This window comes from Vitis vinifera, chromosome 10, assembly GCF_030704535.1.
Source record: "Vitis vinifera cultivar Pinot Noir 40024 chromosome 10, ASM3070453v1".
NCBI classification, from domain to species: Eukaryota; Viridiplantae; Streptophyta; class Magnoliopsida; order Vitales; family Vitaceae; genus Vitis; species Vitis vinifera.
The window spans coordinates 4,521,656-4,542,769 of NC_081814.1; the positions used below are offsets into that span (position 1 = coordinate 4,521,656).

Genomic DNA, 21,114 nt, shown 5'->3' on the forward strand with positions numbered 1-21,114 from the left:
AAAATCAAATAAGAGTCAAATTGGGCCCAAGGATAATCCTAAAATTTTTTCAAATTAGCTCAAAATAACAACATTGCTTCTGTGTTCTAATTTATATCGACACCCTACAAGTATTATGTTTTTTTTCAAAATTTGGAATTGAACTTCGACAAATTTCTTAAGTGAAAACCATTGATATTTCAACCAAGTATAAGAATACTAGTGCAAATGCTCATTTCCAAATTAGAATTGGTGAACTAATCAAAGACCCTGCTTAAAGGCTTAATTAAGCTTTCAATGAAGAAAATATGTTTGATCAATTGCTCAACTACGTATCCAAAAGCCTTGCAAAACAACAAGACTTGGTCAATTATGTAAATAAACAAATTATTTTATTTGTCATCCACATAAGCATATATATTACCTTATAATTGCATTTAATTAAAAAGGAAAAATGAGTTACAAAAGTAGAGAAATTTAATGATATTGTGTGCACAATTTCTTGTCATGGTAAATAAATTTACACATGAGAGCTTGAGCATTTAGCACGCATCCATAGTTATTGTTACCTCATTTATGGAACAAGCTCCTACATTAGGTGACTTTGCATCATTATGACATGTTTTCATGATAAATGCAGGTTGATTAGGAGGAGGAAGAGTGGAGTTGTTACCCAACATGGAAATAATTGTCAACATGGTAGGTCGATCTATTGCAAATTCTTGCACACATAAGAGTCCAATTTGGATGCTTCTCAATCCTTCGTTTGCATGATTTGACTTTATTAGTGATACATCTACTACATCCAAGGCTTTCCCTTCATTCCATAGGCTCCAAACCTGATTTTTTCTTTCAATATTAGGTAGCTTATAAAAGTAAATAATATAAGGAAAAATAAAGCAACAAAGGTTCAATTTACTCACATATCCAACTAAGTTGAAGGAGGGACTATCACAATAATAAGTTGTGTTTCTTCTCCCAGTAATAATCTCTAATAGCAAAACCCCGAAACTATATACATCATATTTGATTGAAAATAGTCCTTCCATTGCATATTCAGGTGACATATAACCACTACAGCAACAAATAAGAAAAACTATTAAGATTTAATCACGTGTTCCTTATTGGTATCTCATATATGGTACTTACTATGTTCCAACTACCCGATTTGTGCTTCCTTCAATTTGATTCCCACCAAATAATCTAGCCATACCAAAATCTGAAATTTTTGGGATCATATCAACATCTAATAGAACATTACTTGCTTTTAGATCTCTATGTATGATTCTTAATCTTGAGTCTTGATGAAGATATAAGATCCCTCGGGCAATTCCAATAATGATTTCAAAGCGCTTCTCCCAAGTCAACATTGATCTTTTTGTTTCATCTATATAAAAGACATGAAGCATCAATTAGTAATGAATGAATGGTTAAAATAGTTTTTCCAAATGATATTTATGCAAGAACCAAAGGTAAAAGATATTAGCAAAATGGTAGAAGATAAAACATCAATACCAAAAATGAAAGAGTCCAAGCTTTTGTTTGGCAAGTACTCATAGATTAACATTTTCTCTTCTTCTTCAATACAACAACCTAGAAGCTTCACAAGATTCCTGTGTTGGAGTTTTGCAATTAAAGTGACTTCATTCTTAAATTCTTCTACTCCTTGCCTTGAATCCTTTGATAATCTCTTCACAGCTATTTCTTGTCCGTTAGATAGTTGACCCTAATGCTCATTAGAATCAAAATTTAGCTTATTCATGATCCATATAGTGGAAAATTCAACTTAATATAGTGGTTGTCATGAAGCATGTATGTAGAAGTGGTTGACAAGCCATACAAATTCAATACACATCATTGAGAATGAGTACCTTATAAACCGAGCCAAAACCGCCCCGTCCAAGTTTATTAGTGAAAAAGAAATTATTTGTTGCTGCAACTATAGTACTTAGATCAAATAATTGCAATTCAGAATTTGTCCCGCTTTCATTGACTTGCTTTGCTTTTGAATAGTGTGCAAGTCATGTATCATTCAAGCTTAAATTAAACAACACTTTGTGTTGTCTTCCTTTGCCTGCATATGTTGAGAATTAGTAACAAATAGTTCATGCATGTTAAAATTTTAAGTACTTAGGTTTGTGGAATTATTCTACATTATTTGATTATGGTAAAAATAGAAACTAAGAGCATTGTTTGATGATGTTTAAAAAAAAAAAAGTTCTAAGTTGTTATTAAGAACAAAGTACTATTTGAAAACTTGAATATGAAGAACAATTTTTTCAACCTATTCTTCATAAAGACACCAAGCATTTATGTACCATATAAAACTTGTCAACTTATTTTCATGTCTCTAGCTATTTGTAAAAACAATCTACAAAAAAATTTTAAAAACATGCTGAATTTGTTTTAAAAAACCATTATATTTTTACCATGAATTCTTAAATATCTATTTTCAATCTAAAACTCACTAACCAAACATGTCTTTTAAGTTGAAGCATTGTTTTGTTCAAAAGAAAAGAAAATAGTTTATCAATTTTTTTTTTTCAAATAAAGACAATTTTCAAGTGTTTAGAGTTTTTAGAATTATTCTATTTTATTTGATTATGGTAAGGAAAAAGGGAAAAGAAATAGGAAACAAAGGAAGAAAGTTTCACCATAGTTTTACCTTAGAATTTTAATTACCTTTTCTCTTCTTCGTTGCCAACCAAGATAAGGAGACCATGAGAACCGTGACTAAAGCAACCCCCATTGTGAGAATCCCGATCATCCATTTCTTGTGAAATATATTTTTCTTTCTTTTACTTTGAGCTAAAAATGAAAAGGTCATAGGAGAAAAAAAATCATTTGTTGGTAAGTCTCAAAGCCCTTTCTCAAAACAAAATGATATAATATGACACGTAGCTCTTACGACAACTTGAAATAATAATAATAATAATAAGTAATATAAGAATTTAATTTAAATAAGATTAAATTGAACTTGAATCGATTTTGAATCCAACAAATTCAATAAAATTATGACTCTAAATAGTGTTAATTTGTTCAAATATGTTTAAATAAATTTTTAAAAATTTTAGTATTGCAGAAAAATAATTTTGAGTAATTAAGATAATAAGATGGGTGTAATTAACGCTGTGAAAAATAAATACCTAAAGTAACAGCATCCACACGAAGAAATAAGGCTTGGCCCCCTTTGGTGAATACTCTTGTGTCCATCAAATCCCCATACCAGGACAAGCACCCACTCCCTCCTCCACTCACGTTAGCGCTTGTGTACGCACTGCAGTTGCAGTTATTCAAGCACTCCTCTCTGCACTCTTCCAAGCTCAAGGTCGTGTCAACACGCGCCGCCGATGTGTCCGGTACCTTCACTTGTGCCACTTTTATGAACCCTTCCCCACTCCTACACAAGTTCGCGCCTTGGATCCTCACACACCCGCCCGACCCGTCTCTCAATGACCATTCACGTGCTGACTTGGGCTCGAATCCCGCAAGGCACGTGCACTCAAAGTCGTCTGCTGTATAGAGGTTGCAATTGCCGTTGGGCCCACGCCGGCCATAATTGTCGCAGCGTTCCCCCGGCGCGAACCAGAATGCTACCCATTTACGGTCCGATTCCTGCCACGTGTAGCGGGGGACGAGTCCATCACTGTCCACCGTTAATCTGGACAAAATTGAGGGCTGCACCATGCCGAATACCACAGAGACCTCATCCTCGTTGTTCAAAAAACTGGCGTTGAATAAGAAGCCGATATTCATCTCCGGCACACCCGCCAACCGTAGACCATTCCAGGGGCCGTTTCGCCAAATCAGATCGAAACCCTTTTGCAAGAATAGTTGAGGAGACCCACTTACCTCCATCTTGTACGAGTATTCACCGGTTCCTGGGTCACTCGGTGACTTCCAAGATGTTAGGAACCGATTCAACCCGGTTCTCCTATCAAGTCCTAGCTTCATGTAGGGAAGCATGGTATCTGTGGGATAATCAAAGCCTTGCCATACAACCCTTTTACCATCATTTTGGATCAAAACTAGGTTACCTGTGTCCAAAAGCTGAGCTACCGTGCTGTTGACCGATGAGACAGAGACGTTTGTGGACCAGAGAGGAGAGTCTCGGCGGTAGAGAACGAGGTTTCCTCTGGTATGAATTGAGAGCACTCCGGAGGTGTCATTGATTGGATCGTCTCTGTTAAGGACCCATACAACTGTTTGTTTTGAAATATTGTAATACCAAATTCCAACGTAGCGGTGGTTGAGGTTGCCGAGGGAGAAGAACCCAAGAGCGAAGCGTGCTCCTTTAGACACCAGAAAGTCTCCGTCCCTTAGGGGTCGGGTCGGAGTTATGGTGTCAGCAGGAGTACAAAACGGAAGCGCAAGGAGTAGAAGCAAGAATTGCAGAAACATTTTCGGAGGCGGCATATACGGTCTTACACAGCGATGATTCCGTGATATGTGTTGGTACCTGATTTCGCTAGCTCCAATGGATGATCTCAATACCTGCACAAAAGGATATTCCGGGAATCCCCTCCAACGAGTTAGGCAGGTCGCTGTGTGAAAGAGAAGATGGGATCAGTATGCTTCCCCGGTTCACTGTGGTAGTGACTTTGTCATACTATTCTGCTTTGATTGACTGCTATCCTGCTAGGGCGACAAGTGGCCTATTAATGCTTTTTGAAGTGCCTGTTCACAACTGCCATTGCGATTTTCAGCTGAGAGAGTGGCTGACAGCACTTGGAGGTGGTCGCGGCTGTTCAGGACGCCGGCCACATCCATGCTTTGGTCCCACAACTGCCCTACCACATTCATGCTCTGGTCCCCACAATATTGGAAATGTTCAATCTAAGCAGCAAACACTTAACGCAGCTTTGAGACTGGTTTAAGCCGTGTGCGACATGTCAATAATAAATTAACACACTGGGTTTCGTCCATCAGGTTTGACTTTTAAGATTTCGTCCATCACAGACTTGACTTCTAAGATTTCTGTGTGAGAAAATCATTGGCTCCGTCGTCAATATTATTGCCCAGTTTTGCTACATCTTAATACTTTTTATTTAATTATTGAAACTAATTTTAAATTAATAAATTAAAACTTGTAATTTGATTTTAATTTGATATTAAGTATTAAGATTATTTAATAAAATTAATTTAACTTTTTAAATTATTAAATTAACATATTTATTTCTATTAAATTTAATTAATATTTGTCTTTGTTAATCTTAAGTAATAACTTATTTATTAAATATTCATATTAAAATATTATAAACAAGTAAATTAATTATAAAATATAAAAAGAGTTTATTATTAGATGTGGATAAATTAAACAAAATTAAATTTGAAATTTAAAATAAGTTAATTGTTTTAATTTAATACTTAAAAGCTTTTAACTTTAAATTGTGCCATTAAAAGATTCTTTTTCTTTGTTTTCTTTTTGTACTTTAAGTCTTAAAATAAGTTGTTTTAAAACTTGATATATTTTTAAATTTATTTTTCTTTTTAAATTAATACATTTTTAAAACAATTCTATCTTACCATTTTTTTTTCCTTTTTCACTTTTGTTTTAATGGAAAAGTCAATTTTCTCCTTGTTTATTTTTTCTATTCAACTTTTAACTTTGTTATAATTTTTAAATTCAACTTCTCAGACAAAATAAAATCAAATTCACTTTTTAAAATTTTGAAAAACAAGATTAACAGTCATTAATTTGAATGAATTTGTTTTTAATTAGAACTCGAACCATAATTCCCATTCATCTCAATATTCATTGGTATTAGCATTTCCTATTAATTTTAAAAAATAGAAAGGTAGAATTTGAAACTTTTTCCCAAATAAAAAATCCCAAATTAATGAAGTTATTTCAATAATGGAACAGATATTTCTTTAATGAATCCATAAATAAGAAGGCACACCACATAAAATTCTAACATTTTCTTAGTAACCAAGTATAAGTATCCTAATTATTATCAAATTGCTAATTTCCTGTTCATCACATAATTAATGATCATTAGAAAAATTTTATTATGAAAAAAAAATCTCATATTTTGAGATATTTGGAAATGAGTTAAACCACTATTTTTATTTTTCAAATAAGTAGTTTTTAAATTAAAATAATAAAAATATAACAATAAATTTTATAGATGTTTTGACATAAAAAAAATTAAAATAAATAAATGGAATATTTATTAAATATATGATTTATTTATTTATTTATTAATTTAAGTTAAGTTATTAAATTATATCATATTAGCTTATTAAGTGGATTTAACAAATACTCCGCTAAATGTTACTAACTTTTTGCAGCAACAAGTGTCCATGCAGCCTAGATTTTTGGTTGTTGCTCTTTCCAAAAACTGGTCCCTTCCCACCTTGAGGTGGGACATCAATCATATTGTTGGAGTTAAAAAAAAAAAAAAAAAAAAAAAAAAAAAGGGAAAAAATGTAGTGCTGCGATTCTGCAAAACAAAAGATGTTTGAGGGGGTCTTCGACCCTTTTCGATCAAGTTAGGCCAAAGAAAGAAAGGTAATTGTTTTTTGAAGAATTAGAACACTTGATTTGTTCTGATAATAAGACTACGACCATAATGATAATAACAATGATGATGATAAATTTAATTATTAAAATAAAGTTAAAGTTAAATAATAAAGTTTTATTTTAATTTTTTGTATCTTCTTAATATTTATAAATGAATCGTAAAATAGAAAATAAAATATTTTAAGTATGTATAAAAGATATTTTATATTTCTTAATATTAATAATATATAAATTATATACTTTTGTGATTTTATGCCGATGTTACCGTTAAATCATGATTGAACTACTACTTTGATGGATAAAAAGTATAAAAATATTATGCAAAATTGTTTTTTAACTCAAAAAGTAAGTTTAGTAAACTTTTGGTGTAAAATAATTTTTAAAATATATATATATATATAAAAAAAATTGTGCTATTTTTAATTATTTTTTCATAAAATGTTTTGAAAAATAAATAAAAATATAAAAAATATTTTGATAACTTTTACATTATATATTTAGATAATAAATTGACTATTTTTTTTTATTTGACTTCTCTAAAGGAATTTTGTCCTTAAAAGAACTAACAAAAAAACTTTTTTTTTAAAAAAAAAGCCTAAAATTATTATTGAAAATATTGTAAACAAGTCCAAAAGTCTGCAATGCCCGCCCCCGCCCCGCCCCCCCAATATAATGGGATGCCAACTGTCTGAAGGCAACAAGAAAAAGACTCAAATTATTGGTTTTCACAAACAACTAAAAATTCAAATTATTCCTTTTCAAAGAAGACTAATAATTCATTTTCTTGTATGAATTTGTTTATTATCTCGTTTTGACAAAAATATCCCCCCACCCCACCCCCATAATGGGATGCCAACTGTCTGAAGGCAACAAGAAAAAGACTGAAAATTCAAATTATTGGTTTTCACAAACAACTAAAAATTCAAATTATTCCTTTTCAAAGAAGACTAATAATTCATTTTCTTGTATGAATTTGTTTATTATCTCGTTTTGACAAAAATATCATTATTATTTTCTTATAAAAATAGAATTTTCTTTAAAAACCTATATGTAAATATTTGGAAAAGTAAATAATATTTATATTAAAAATAAATTACTTTTTAAATAAAATAAAAAAAAAGAAAAAATTAGATTCACAATTTAGGATTATTTCATCCCTTTTAATCAAATATTTCTTTAAATTATTAATGACCAAAAAAGTTTTAAAGTCGTTTTTATATACCCCTTAAGAACATAGAAAATATTGGGAGGGTTAGAAGGAGTAGTTTAAAAGATTATATTTGATTCAAACTCTAGATTAGAGACAAAAAAAATAAACTAACTCTCACAGCCTTTCAAAGTCTCACAAAGAATTTGCACACCACATTTAAGAAATGAACAAAGTTCCTTGTTGTATTAAACGTAGCATACCATTAATCACTTCAAAATTGCAGTGACCCAATGGTTAAACTTCAATTTTAAAGCATGGATTGAACTGAGGAGTGGCGACTACTTGAAAGAGCTTAATGATGAAAAGTAAGGATAAAAAATGATGATGATATCTTCGATGTCAAATATTTGAAGGGTGAGAGAAGACATTACTTGAAGAGGTGTTGGGCAATGGCTAATTGATCAAATTAAGTTCCCCAACTTTTGGGTTCTCTTGACCACGGTGAAACATCTATGACATGAAGATGTAATAAGCCTAATGACACGTTGAATGGGTCAAATCAAATCTTATTTTATGCATAATATGATAAACTGTAATATTAATAATATGTAAATTAATTATAAGAAAAAAATGCCTCTTTCTCTATTAAAAAAATAAAAAAGAAGGCATGAAGAAAATTTCCAAATTTTCTAATGATACCTGACAAGTATCATGCCTTTTTCAAACTTTCCAAATTAAATTTTAGTGGATTTCTGAAGGGAAAATTACCTTTGCACTTCAACATAGCACTCAGTGGAATCAATTGCTGGACTCCATCTCGTCTTTGAGCATACATGTATCGAGAAACCATGCAAAACACAAGAATTGGTTTAGTTATGTAAAAAATAATCATCTTATTTATTGTCCACATATGCATATGTATCACTATATTATTACATCTAAATGAAAGAGAAAAAAAGTGATCTATAAAAGAAATTCAATGTTTCGTGTGTATGATTTCTTGCCATAGTTTACAACATACGAGAGCCTTATCATTTAGCACACTTTCACCATAGTTATTGTTACTTCATTTATGGAACAAGCTCTTACATTATATGTTGATGGGCTTGCACCATTAGGACATGTTTTTAGAATAAATGTAGGTTGATTAGGGGAAGGAAGAGTGGAGTTGTTATCAAACGTTGTCAACATGGTAGGTCGATGTGTTGCACATTCTTGCACACATAAGAGCCCAATTTGGATCCATCTCAATGCTTCATCTATAGAGTACGCATTTTCTAGCAATGGATTACTATATCTGAGGCATTGCCTTCTCTCCATAGATCCCAAATCTGATATTTATTTATTTATTTTTATCGAGAAGCCATATATTTTCCATTGACGTCGCAGCTGCTGTTTGGCCCACACCGACTCGTCGCAGCGGTGCATTGGCAAAGACCAGAACCTTACCCATTGGTGGGTCGATTCGTCCCTCGTGTAGCGCTGGATGCATGCGTCCGTCAGCGTCACCTTTACATGTGAGAAAATGGAGGCATTCGCGATGGTGAAGTTAAACAAGATCTCATCCTCAGTGTTCCAAAAACGACTGTTGAATATGGGGATCTTAAACATCGCCGGCAACAGTCCGCTTCGCCATATCTCTCGGAACCCTTAGACAAGAGCAGTTGTGGAGATCCACCCACCTCCATCTTACACGAGTACTCTCCGGTTCCTGGGTCGTCCGGTGACTTCCAAGATGTGAGGAACCGATTCAAACCGGTTCTCCGGTCAAGTCCTAGCTTCATATAGGGAAGCATGGTGTCCGTCGGGTAATCGAAGCCTTGCCAAACAACCCTTTTACCATCATTTTGGACCAAAACTAGATTACCTGTGTCCAAGAGCTGAGCTACCATGTCTTTCACTGATGAGGCTGAGAAGTTTGTGAATCAGAGACGGGAGTCTCAGCGATAGAGGACGAGATTTCCTCCGGCATCAATTGAGAGGACTCCGGAGGTGTCATTGATCGGATGGTCTCTGTTAAGGACCCATACGACAGTTTTTTCTGAAACATTGTTGTACCAAATTCCAACGTAGTGGCGGTTGGAATTACCGGGGCAGAAGAACCCAAGAGCGAAGCTTGCCCCTTTAGACACCAGAACGTCACCGTCTCTTAGGGGCTGGGTCGGCGTTATGGTGTCCGCATAAGCACAAAGCCGAAGCACAAGGAATAGAAGGAATAGAAGTAAGCATTGCAGAAACATTTTCGCACGATGCATACATGGTCTTACACAGCGATGGTTCTGTGATCAGGCCGGTGGTGGGAATGCTCAACTGGCAGCAACCAATAATGTACGTCAAATGCTCCGACTGGTCTAAGCCGTGTGGGACATGTAAACTGAGATCTCTCTATCACAGACCTAACTTAATTTATCAGCTCATACTGTAGATGAGGCGTTGAAAAATCGTATGCTTCCTCTGCAACTTGATGGCATAAATGCCAGCGATTTTCTGCAGTTGACGGGTGTCTTTCATAATATAAAAACAAAAGAATCCCATCTCCGGTGGCATCGGTGCCATTGAGTTTTCTTGCTCTTGTTTTTCCAAATAACGACACTCCACAACAAATGAGAGCCTAGTTATCATTTAATCATTTGAGACTCCAAAACTCAAATCAAACAATTTTCTTGACAACTAGTTGAGATTTCTACATCCAGTGGATTATAAGCCCATATGGAAAAGAGATTGGCGCATCCTTAAATTCAAACATAACTTCCCCATTGTCACCCATGCTGAAAGAGACAATTAAAGGGATGACTAAAAAATTGAAATTGTTGGTTTTCCTTTATGACTTCCAGGCCACTATTGGCTTAAGACTATACGGAACATTGGAAGGGCAAATGGTTGATAAATCTTTGTTGTCAGTTACATGAAAATTTGAAATCCTAGTATATAGTATTTATGATTTACTTTACTATTAAGAAAATATATCTTGATGAAATCAAGTCAACTTTATTGAATATGTGTCATTCTAGTAGCTTTAAAACTATGAAATGTATTTTATTACATAAATATTTAGTTCTCTTTTAGATACACTTCTTATTTTCCTTTTTTAAACTTAAAAAATAATAGAAATTTTCATTTAAAATATGATAATTTTGTATATAAAAATATAAATATACCTTGTGTCTTTAAAAATTTTAATATTTGAGCTAACATAAATTTTTTAATACCTGAATTTGGTATTAAATAGTTCGATATTATCCTTCTATATTTGTAAAAATAGAAAATAAGAAGAAAAGAGGCCTTAGTTATTAAAAATAATAACATACAGGTATTCAACCAAAATAGTAGAACATCACAACATGGTCACAAAATAGCATCCAGACTAATGGTATGTGTTTTGCATCCTCACTGCCTGGGTTCATGTGGTCGAGGAAAAAGGGGGTTCACCTCCGGCTCAATGCCTAGAATGGTCTGATAGGTAGATTGAAGTCAGTCTGACCCGATTTTAAGAACCATGGTTATGGCCACCCATTACGGTGCCAAAGAACTCACTAATTAAGAAAACTGAGAAATCTAATGATATTGTCTGCACACAGCCATTGACATCACAAACGTTTATATAGGCAAAGCCAAGCAGTTAGCGTGCTTCAACCATAGATACTGTCACCTCATTTACAGAGCTAACTCCCTGACTAGATGTTGTTTTTATAACAAAGGCAGGTTGCTGAGGAGAAGGAAGAGTGGAGTTGTTACCCAACATGAAAATGATCGTTAGCATGGTAGGTCGATCAGTTGCACATTCTTGCACACATAAGAGCCCAATTTGGATGCATCTCAATACCTCATCTGCAGGATATGTCTTCTCCATTGATGGATCAATTACATCCAATGCTCTGTCTTCTCTCCACAGCTTCCAAACCTGAAATAGAGTAAGTAATTAATGATAAGGAAAAGCACTTGATTAGCAATGCCCTGTGGTCGAAAAGATATGTCCAATTAATTTACTCACATGTCCAACCAAATTTTGTGAAGAATTATCCTCATAATAGGTGCTGTTTTTCCTCCCAGTAATGATCTCTAACAGCAAAATCCCGAAGCTGTAGACATCAGATTTTATGGAAAATTGTCCTTCCATTGCATACTCAGGTGACATATACCCACTGGATGAACACGAGAAAAAAAAAGAAGAACCGCTTAGTTTTGTTTAATTAATGTCATGTAGGTACTACCTTTTTGTCCATAGCACATGAAAATAATATCCTTCCATTGCATGTATACCCAGGTGATATATACTGGCCCACTCTAGCTAGTAGTAACACATGAAGAGAGAACCGGTAAGTTTTGTTTAATTTCATGTATGTACCTCGTTGTGAATAACACTTACTATGTCCCAACCACCCGACTTGTGTTTCCTTCAATTTGGTCTCCTCCAAATATTCTAGCCATGCCAAAATCTGAAATTTTTGCGTTCATTTCAGCATCTAGTAGAACATTGCTTGCTTTTAGATCTCTATGAATGATTCTTAATCTTGAGTCTTGATGAAGGTATAAGATCCCACGAGCAATCCCAAGAATAATTTCAAATCGCTTTTTCCAATCTAACAATGATCTTTTTGTTTCGTCTGGACCAACAGATGAGAAAGTTTGGTCAATTTATGTGAGCTAGAACCCTATAAATAAGAGATGGCGATAACTAAAAATTAAATGTAAAAGATGAGAGTGATACCAAAAATACAGAAGTCCAAGCTTTTATTTGGCAAATACTCATAGATTAACATCTTTTCACCTCCTTCAATGCAACAACCTAAAAGCCTCACAAGATTCCTATGCTGTAGCTTTGCAATTAAGGAAACTTCATTCTTAAACTCTTCTGTTCCCTGCCTTGAAGTACTTGATAATCTTTTTACAGCTATTTCTTGCCCACTAGGTAGTTGACCCTGATAATCATAATGTAGATAACTTAGTTATATTTCAATCATGCTGTGAAAATTAAATTCAAGTTAACAAAATAGTTGTTTCAAGAAACTCTACACCTCTATATACTGAGAATCTGAGGGAAGACTACAACCTTATAAACCGGGCCGAAACCACCTTGTCCGAGTTTGTTAGCAAACGAAAAATTTCTTGTGGCAGCAGCTATGGTGCCCAAATCAAAGAATTGCAATTCTGAGTTTCTTCTACTTTCATCATGCTTCTTTGCTGCTGGAGAGCCTTGGAACAACGAAGAACTAGAAATAAAACTTATCTCCAATCCACGCTGTCTTGCTTTGTCTGTGATGATTTAACATAAAGGAACAATGCATGATAAGTTTTAATCGACACCATCCTGTTAAGTTTAGGCTGACAGAAAAAGAAATTTCCCTATATGTGATACATGTGTATGGAACATAGAAAGGAAAATTTTTCATTATGAAGAAGAGAAACAGGAATGAAGATAGCAATTTGTTTAAATTTTAATTACCTTTTCTCTTCTTTCTTATGAACCGGCAGGCCAAGGAGACAATGAAAAACAATAAGACAGCACCCACTATTACCAGAATTGCCAACAGCCACTTCTTTTGAAGAATGCCTTTCGGCCTCTCTGTATTTTCGGCTGAAATGAAGGAAACAATATTCCCATTGGTCAGAGATAAAAATTTTGAGAAGCTGAACTCTGATATAGTTTAACAATGGTGCAACCACATGAGAGATGAAAACAATTCCATATCATCAAAGAACAAATAAAGCAGATGTGTAAGGCAAAGCAATTAACATATATAGGATAAGTTTCTACCTATATAAGAGTTGCTATATTTTATAGAGGTTTTAGTTTTTAAAAACAATAAATTAATGAAAACAAAAACAAAAAAATAATAACGTTAGCCATTTATTTTTGTTTTTATTCCGTCCACGAAAGACTTACCTTTTTGTGGTCTGCCCTTTTATCCTAGTTTTATGATAACCAGAAATAAATAAAGGTAGATTATGTCACTTTCTTTTGTTGTAAATGTATGGTACGGTATAATAAATAATGAAGTTAGGGGTTCTGACAATTTTGTAGGAAAGAGAGATGAATGAGAGTTTGGTAAGGAGGGCCCAGAGCAGGTTAAATGCGTACCTAAAACAGCTGCATCAACTCGCACAAATAAATCTTGGCCCCCTTCTGTATAGTCTCTCGTGTCCATCAAGACTCCGTGCCAACTCACGCATCCGCTCTCTCCTCCACTCACGTTCGCACTTGTGTACCCACTGCAATTACAGTTTCTCAAGCACTCCTCCCTACACGCTTCCATCCCCATGCTCATCTCCACACGTGCCTCAGATGTGTCCGGAATTTTCACACTTCTCACCTTCACGAACCCTTCTCCACTCCCACACAACTTCGCTCCTGCCTTCCTCACGCACCCCGCCGACCCGTCTCTCAGGTACCAGTCACTTGGCGACTTGGGTTGGAACCCCGGGAGGCACGTGCACTCGAAGTTGGGGGCGCTGTTGGCGTTGCAGCTGCCATACGGCCCGCACCGGCCGTAATTGTCGCAGTCGTCCTTGGGTGCCGACCAGAACCCCATCCACTGGTGGCCGGATTCGTGCCACGTCTTGCGTTGGACGTGTCCGCTGCCGTCCACCATGAGTCTCGAGAAAAACGAGCTGTTATGCAGAGTGTATATCACGGAGGCCTCATCGGGAGTGTTTAAGAAATTGATGTGGAATATGAAGGTGTTTATCATCTCCGGTACCCCGCTCCACCTGAGGCCGTTCCAGGGACCGGTTCGCCACAAACGGTCTGTACCCTTGCACAGGAAGAATTGAGGGGAGCCATTGACATCAATCTTAAAGGAGTAATCCCCGGTTCCTGGGTCTTCCGGCGACTTCCAAGATGACAGGAAGCGGTTCAGACCGGTTCTCCGGTCTACTCCCAGTTTCATGTTGGGAAGCATAGTGTCGGTGGGATAATCGAATCCTTGCCACAGAACCCTTCTGCTCTCTCTCTCGAACAAAACTAGGTTACCTGTGTCTAAGAGCTGGGCAACCGTGGCGTTCACTGACAAGATTGAAACGTTTGTGGACCAGATAGGAGTGTGTCTGTGGTAGAGGACGAGGTTTCCTGTGCTGCTAACTGAGAGGACACCGGAGGTGTCGTTGATTGGAAGGTCTCTGTTAAGGACCCATACAACGGTTTTTTCTGAAACGTTGTTGAACCAGAGCCCAACGTAGCGGAGGGTAGAATTGCCGGGGCTGAAGAACCCAAGAGCGAAGCTTGCTGCAGGGGAGACTAAAACGTCACCGTCTCTTATGGGTTGATTGGGAGTTATGGTGTCGGCTGAACTGCAATATGGGAGAGCAAGGAAGAGAAGCAAGTAATGGAAAAACATGACCAGTAGTCGGGTGTTGCTGTTGGTGAGATTTCAAGAAAGCTCCACCCCATTTAAATTTCATCACCTATAAGGCTATAACGTACGTGTCTAATGTTGGTGCATACATCCATGTGAGAAGACTGTACAAGATAGACGACTTTTATAAGCTCTGATGACATCGACCCTGGAACTAACAAGGCAGCCAGGGCACCAAAAATTCACATGGTGAATCGCACTGAATGGTTTGAATTAAATCTTAATTTTTAGGTTCACAGAAAAAGAAAAAGAAAATGAGATACTTCATGAGATGAGTTAGCTAAGATATTTTCCAAACCCAAAGCTGAAACAATTGGTTGTTGTAGACTTGTATGATTGATTCATACATTAATTTCGGTGGATATGCTCTGGAAATACCTTTGAACTCGGCTTCCCTTTTCCTTTCTAAATGTGATATTCAGTTTAACTTCAAATTTTGAACTTGTGATATCCAACAATCAAAAACCTCCCAGGAATCTTACAACTACATTTTTATACAATAAAAATCAGTGTGAAGTCTCCTGCAGCCTGCAGTTTATTCTTTCACTACTGCTAGCTAAACTTTAGCCCTCCCTCAAGCAAATGATTCATTTAAGATTCTTATTCTTAATAAGACTTCTAATAATGCTACTCTAACTTTCTTCATTTGATCCCACCAATATTGAACCCTGGCTTTTGATGCAAAGAATTAGACTTTTGGAAGTCATCTGCTGGTAGTGCAAGCGTTCAAGTTTAGCACACTTTGATTTCCAGTATATTGGAGGCTTCCCAACAGGTGGCATTCATGAATAAACCCTCCGTATGCTCGCTGATTGAAAGCCTCATGATGCTCTATATTAAAAGTGATTATGTTGCTATTTGAGCTGTTACTTAGGCTAGTTTTCGATTAGCTTAAGTGTATAGATTCTGTTAAGAAGTTAGTTAGAGCTCAGATGTATATAAGAGGATTCGATTTTAAGATCTCCATGTAGTCAGTTGTTCATTATTGGAATCAGGATTTTCTTCAAGAAATCAAATTTTTTTCCTGGTCTAAAAGCTTCATTAAGATGGTATCATAGCCGTCTTCTGTAGCAATGAAAAAATTGCATGTCAAACTACCATGGGAGCTTTTTCATATTCCTTGTCATTCATTCAAGTCAGGTTCAATCACTCGATCTCAGTAGTCAAGCTCAACAACAGTAACTTTCTTTTTTTTTAGCGAAAACAAGTAATTGTTGCCAAGTTTCATTTTTTTTTTTTTTTTTTTGATAGGTAAAGGAAATTTTCATTAAAAGCCAAAGAGGCTAAAGAATATACACAAAGTATACCAAAGAACAAAAAACAAAAAACAAGAAGGCAACAAGCCTATCCCTTACTTGGTAGCTAACCAGTCTACAAAATCAATTCAAGAGAAAGTGTGTTCCTCTATATACACCCTAACCCAATTCACAAAAGTGTACAAAAAAAATGGATTTAATTTCTTGGTCATTCCTCTCAATATTGTCGAAGGCCCTCATATTCCTTTCTTTCCAAATAGTCCACAACAAGTAGATGGGGGCAGCTCTCCAAGCTTTCTCCCTTTTCTTGCCCACAAAAGAACCATGTCATCCCAAGAGGTTCCTCCTAACAGAGGAGTGCATCACCCATTGCACCCCAAAAATGGAGAAATTCAGAAGCATAACATTCTAGCCTTCTCACAAAACAAAAGAAGGTGATCTGTGGTTTCCTTTTCATTTTTGCATAGATAGCACCTATTGGGGATGTTCCAACCACTTCTCTTTAGGCAATCAATGGTGAGTAGCCTGCTCCAAGCTGCCTCCCAACCAAAGAGAACCCAAGGCGTCTAGATAACTCTAGCCGGGAAATGAGGTTTAGTGCCCCTTGAGAACGAGTCATAAAAAGACTTGACTGAGAAAGTCCCATTCTTGTTCTCTCTCCACCAAAGCAAGTCATCCATTCCTCTTCTAATGGTCAAAGGATGAAGCTTACTTAACAAGCTTTCTACTTCTCCCACATCCCAATCATTTAGGTGTCTATTAAAACATAGCCCCCAACTCCATCCTCCTCCCAAGCCTCAACAACCCATCCATCTTTGTTGACTGCTAAATTAAACAAGTTTGGGAAAGCATATTTCAGAGATTGATTTCCACACCACAAGTCCTTCCAAAATTTCACTCTAGTACCGTCCCCTATGATGAAGCAGGAGTGAGTTCTAATGTTCTCCCAACCATTTCTGATGGCCTTCCAAACTCCCACACCATAACGGTCTCTTACACCTTTGGAGTACCACCCTCCCTCTTGAAGGCCGTACTTTCCAGTGATAATTTGCTTCCATAGGGGATCAATCTCATTAGCAAATCTCCACAACCACTTCCCAAGTAAGGCCTTATTAAAGATAGCTAGGCTGCGGATGCCCAAGCCTCCATCCTTTTTAGCAACACAAATAATCTTCCAACTCACCAAGTGAGGTCTATTCTCTAAGGCATCTCCGCTCGATAAGAAATCCCTTTGAATATTTTTTAGCCTTGCATACACTCTCTTGGGAATCACAAAGAGAGAAAGAAAGTAGGTTGGGAGGCTAGAGAGGGTGCTTTTTAGTAAGGTAAGTTAGCCACCTTTGGAGAGATATTGTCTTTTCCACAGAGACAACATTTTTCTGAATCTTTATTTCACTACATCCCACACCCTAGTGGATTTGTAAGGGGCCCCAAGGGGGAGACCTAGGTAGGAGGTGGGTAAACTCCCAATCTTACAACCTAAGACAGGGACAAGAGTCTCCATATGAACGCCTTCACCCACCGGGATGACCTCACTTTTGCTCAAGTTAACTTTTAACCCTAAAATCGCCTCAAACCACATAAAAGTCCAGCTAAGATATTGCAACTGTTCTGCATCAACACCATAGAAAATCAAGGTATCATCAGCAAATAAGAGATGAGACACAATCAGTCCCTCTCTTCCTCTTCCTCCCACTTTGAAACTAGAAATAAAGCCACCATTTCTTGCACTTGACAGCAGTTGGCTAAGAGCTTCCATGGCCAAAAGGAAAAGATAGGGTGAAAGGGGGTCGCCCTGTTTCAATCCCCTAGAGCTACGAAAGAAGCCCGAAGGGCTCCCATTGATGAGGATCGAGAAGATAGTCATAGAGCAGCACCATTTCATCCAATTGATCTATTTATGCCCGAATCTCATCTTGGACATCACATCCATAAGAAAGTTCCAATTGACATGGTCAGATGCCTTCTCAATATCCATCTTAAAGAGGAGGCCCGACATGTTGTCTTTCAATCTAGAATCAAGAGCCTCGCTAGCAATTAGAACAACGTCTAGAATCTGTCTCCCTTGGATGAAAGCTTGTTGAGAATCAGAAATCACCTTCCCCATCACCAATTTCAATCTATTAGCAAGGGCCTTGGCAAGCAATTTGTACACACTCCCTACCAGGCTGATTGGCCTGAAATCTCTTAGGTCTTCGACTAATTCTTTTTTAGGAATGAGCATAAGGAATGTGGAATTGAAGCTTCTCTGGAAGGTTCCATGGAGATAAAACTCTCTAAAGAGTCCCAAAATATCTGATTTAACAACATCCCAACAAAACAACCAAAAGGTCATTGTGAAACCGTTCAAGCCTAGGGTTTTATCACCGCAATAGCTACTCAAGGCTGCAAAAATTTCTTCCTCATAAAACATCACCTCTAGGCTGCTAGCCAAAGCACCTTAAAGTTTAGGCCATTAATACTTGGTCTTCAATCCCCTGATTCTGAGAGGAGAGACTGGTAGGCTCTACAAACTCTTTCTTTGATTTCTTCATTAGAAGAGAAAGACACCTCATTCACTCTAAATTTTGATAGGAAGTTCCTCCTTGCCCTAGCATTGGTCATTTTGTGGAAGTACCTGGTATTTTTATCACCTTCTCTTAACCAGATTTCTCTTGACTTCTGTCTCCAAGAAGTTTCTTCCAAAAGGGCCCACTTCTTGTAGTCCTCAAGAGCCAATCTTTTAGCCTTAGCGTCCCCAAGAATAAGAGAGTTCTCATTCTCTTTGGCCTCCTAACTCTACAGGCAGGACAAGGCCTTTGCTCTATTGTACGAGACATTACCTAGCACCTCCCTGTTCCATTTCTTCAAATCCTTCTTGAGCGCTTTTAGTTTCTCATCAATGCAGTGACTGCTATAGCCTTCAACAAAGTAACCATTCCACCAACTCTTTACTAGGTCTTTGAAACCTTCAATCTTCAGCCACATAAACCAGACAAGGGAGAGCGGGCTGAGTAATGGCATAAAAGTTGTCCTCCCATTGGTCCAAAATCAAGAAGCGATCCAATCTAGAGGTAGCCTAAGAATTCAAACCCCCTATTCAAGTGAAAGTACCTCCAGCCAGAGGAAAATCCCTCAGTCCCAAATCCCCTATCACCTCTGAAAATCTCCTCATTTCAGTCGTGAGTCTTGGGGCATTCCTTCTTTCCTCTGGGAATCTTACAGTGTTAAAGTCCCCTCCTATGCACCAAGGGTCCTCCCAAAGACCACTGATGGCTCCTAGCTCCTCTTAAACATCTTCCTTCTCATTACCAATCACTGGCCTGTACACTCCAGAGAAAATCCAAGTAAAACCATCAACACAGTTTCTGAAACGAACAGAGATGGAGTACCATCGACTTTCCACCTCCAACTTCTCCAAGACTCTATTAATCCCAAAATAGGAGAAGGTCTCCTTCTGCACCCCTAGCATCCACTGATGCCCAATTAAGAAATCTTCCTACACCCACATAGTTTACCATTTGCATTGACATTTCTTTCACATTCGTCTCCATTAGGCAAACTAAATCTAGTTTCTGGTTCCTCACGACACCCTTGATCAACTTTCTTTTCTCAATATCATTAAGCCCTTGAATATTCCAACAAAGGATTTTAATTCTCATTAATCAACTGGAATCAACTCCCAGGAGCTCTGGCCAGTTCTTTTAGCTAGCCCTAATGTCCCCCCATAACTAACTGAGCATTCCAATCTTTTTAACTCTCTTTCAAAATGGGTAGTGCATGATTTTTTTCTTCTTACCTCTCTTGCTAAGGGTACTACTGCCAGTCCTCAACTTCAGTTTCTTTAGCAGGGCTAGAATTTCAACTTCATGCCCTTCAATAGGTATTCCCAAGACTTTGCTAAAGTGGGTTAGTTTGGAAAACTCCTCTTCTGACCATCCTTCTTCGCAAGGATGTTCTGTAGACAATTCCCCCTGTTTTGCCACATCACAATCTACCAAAACCAATTCCTCATTTTCCAAAATAGGACCCGGGGCATGAGTCAATACCATCGTCGACGCATCTCTGAGCATCATGGACAGAGGATTCAGCGATGTTTCAGCCTCTCTTGGCGACGATTCCACAAAACCAGAGAAAGATCCCCCTTCCTTCTCAATCCCTAGAGCCTAGAAAGGAGTAGAAGAAGAAGAGTGTTCCCCTCTCGAAGAGTTCGGTGGAAAAGATGGCTTACCTTGAGAGCTGTGGGTTTCGACGGGGAAAGAAATCTCAGCTACAGGCGATGTCGTCGCTTCCATCCTAGAAATCCCAACGGTGCAAGAAGTCGGTGCGAAGTCTCTTTTCCTCAGACACGACGGGCACTTAGAACTTCCTTGCCCTAAATTGCTAGAGGGGGCAGGGGCGTTAGGCTTAAAAGAAGGCCCAAACTTAGCAGAGACAAGGGTCTTCTCCGACCCAGGCCCGAAAGCCTTAGCACAGGCTAAGCCCGAATGGGCCCTTGCAATTGGACGCTGGCCCAAGTCCATAGAGGAACCTTTGCAGGCCTGGATAAGGCTCTCAACAACTTCAGTCTTGTTCGAGGCAGGGGAACCACTCCCTGAGACAGGCGGGGGCAGCTTTTCTGGTGGTAGAGAGGCTTTTGAAGCAGAGGGCAAGGTGCTCATGCTCACCTCAGCGCATACAAAGGCCACCTCATCATCCCTAAGCTTCCTCGCACCAAAACCATGAGAGGGAAGCACAGTGGAGATGCAAGGCTCTTCTTTTCACCACAATTGCAAAGCGAAACAAGAAGAACCAGCTACCACCTACAGCAAGCTTGGATGTTGCCATTCTCTGGTTTCGATGAGGACTCTAGCCCACTGAAGATTCCAGAGT

The 21,114-nt window shown here is 37.4% G+C and overlaps 3 protein-coding genes across 4 annotated transcripts; all 3 read right to left on the bottom strand.

Annotated features, from left to right (window-relative positions):
• Positions 1–399: 399 nt before the first annotated feature.
• LOC100855362 (G-type lectin S-receptor-like serine/threonine-protein kinase RKS1) lies at positions 400–4,778 on the bottom strand. Its single transcript, XM_019218331.2, has 5 exons — positions 3,126–4,778; positions 2,662–2,787; positions 1,129–1,366; positions 903–1,053; positions 400–818 (listed from the first exon to the last, which is right to left on the bottom strand). Exons 1-5 carry the CDS (start codon positions 4,393–4,395, stop codon positions 522–524), a joined length of 2,082 nt encoding a protein of 693 aa, XP_019073876.2. The 5' UTR covers positions 4,396–4,778; the 3' UTR covers positions 400–521.
• A 6,143-nt stretch (positions 4,779–10,921) lies between these two features.
• On the bottom strand, positions 10,922–15,508 carry LOC109122104 (G-type lectin S-receptor-like serine/threonine-protein kinase At1g11410). Of its 2 annotated transcripts, XM_019218328.2 has the most exons (7): positions 13,735–15,508; positions 13,099–13,230; positions 12,706–12,908; positions 12,364–12,574; positions 12,022–12,259; positions 11,647–11,797; positions 10,922–11,556 (listed from the first exon to the last, which is right to left on the bottom strand). In XM_019218328.2, the coding sequence occupies exons 1-7, from the start codon at positions 14,987–14,989 to the stop codon at positions 11,275–11,277; spliced, it is 2,472 nt and encodes an 823-aa protein (XP_019073873.2). In that variant the 5' UTR covers positions 14,990–15,508; the 3' UTR covers positions 10,922–11,274. The 2 variants fall into 2 exon arrangements, with proteins under 2 accessions (XP_019073873.2, XP_019073874.2); XM_019218329.2 differs by lacking the exon at positions 10,922–11,556 and having other exon boundaries at positions 11,705–11,797; positions 12,001–12,259.
• Positions 15,509–17,650: 2,142 nt separating this feature from the next.
• Positions 17,651–18,022, bottom strand: LOC104878304 (uncharacterized). The gene has a single exon (XM_010648437.1). The coding sequence runs from the start codon at positions 18,020–18,022 to the stop codon at positions 17,651–17,653; it is 372 nt and encodes a 123-aa protein (XP_010646739.1).
• Positions 18,023–21,114: the final 3,092 nt, after the last annotated feature.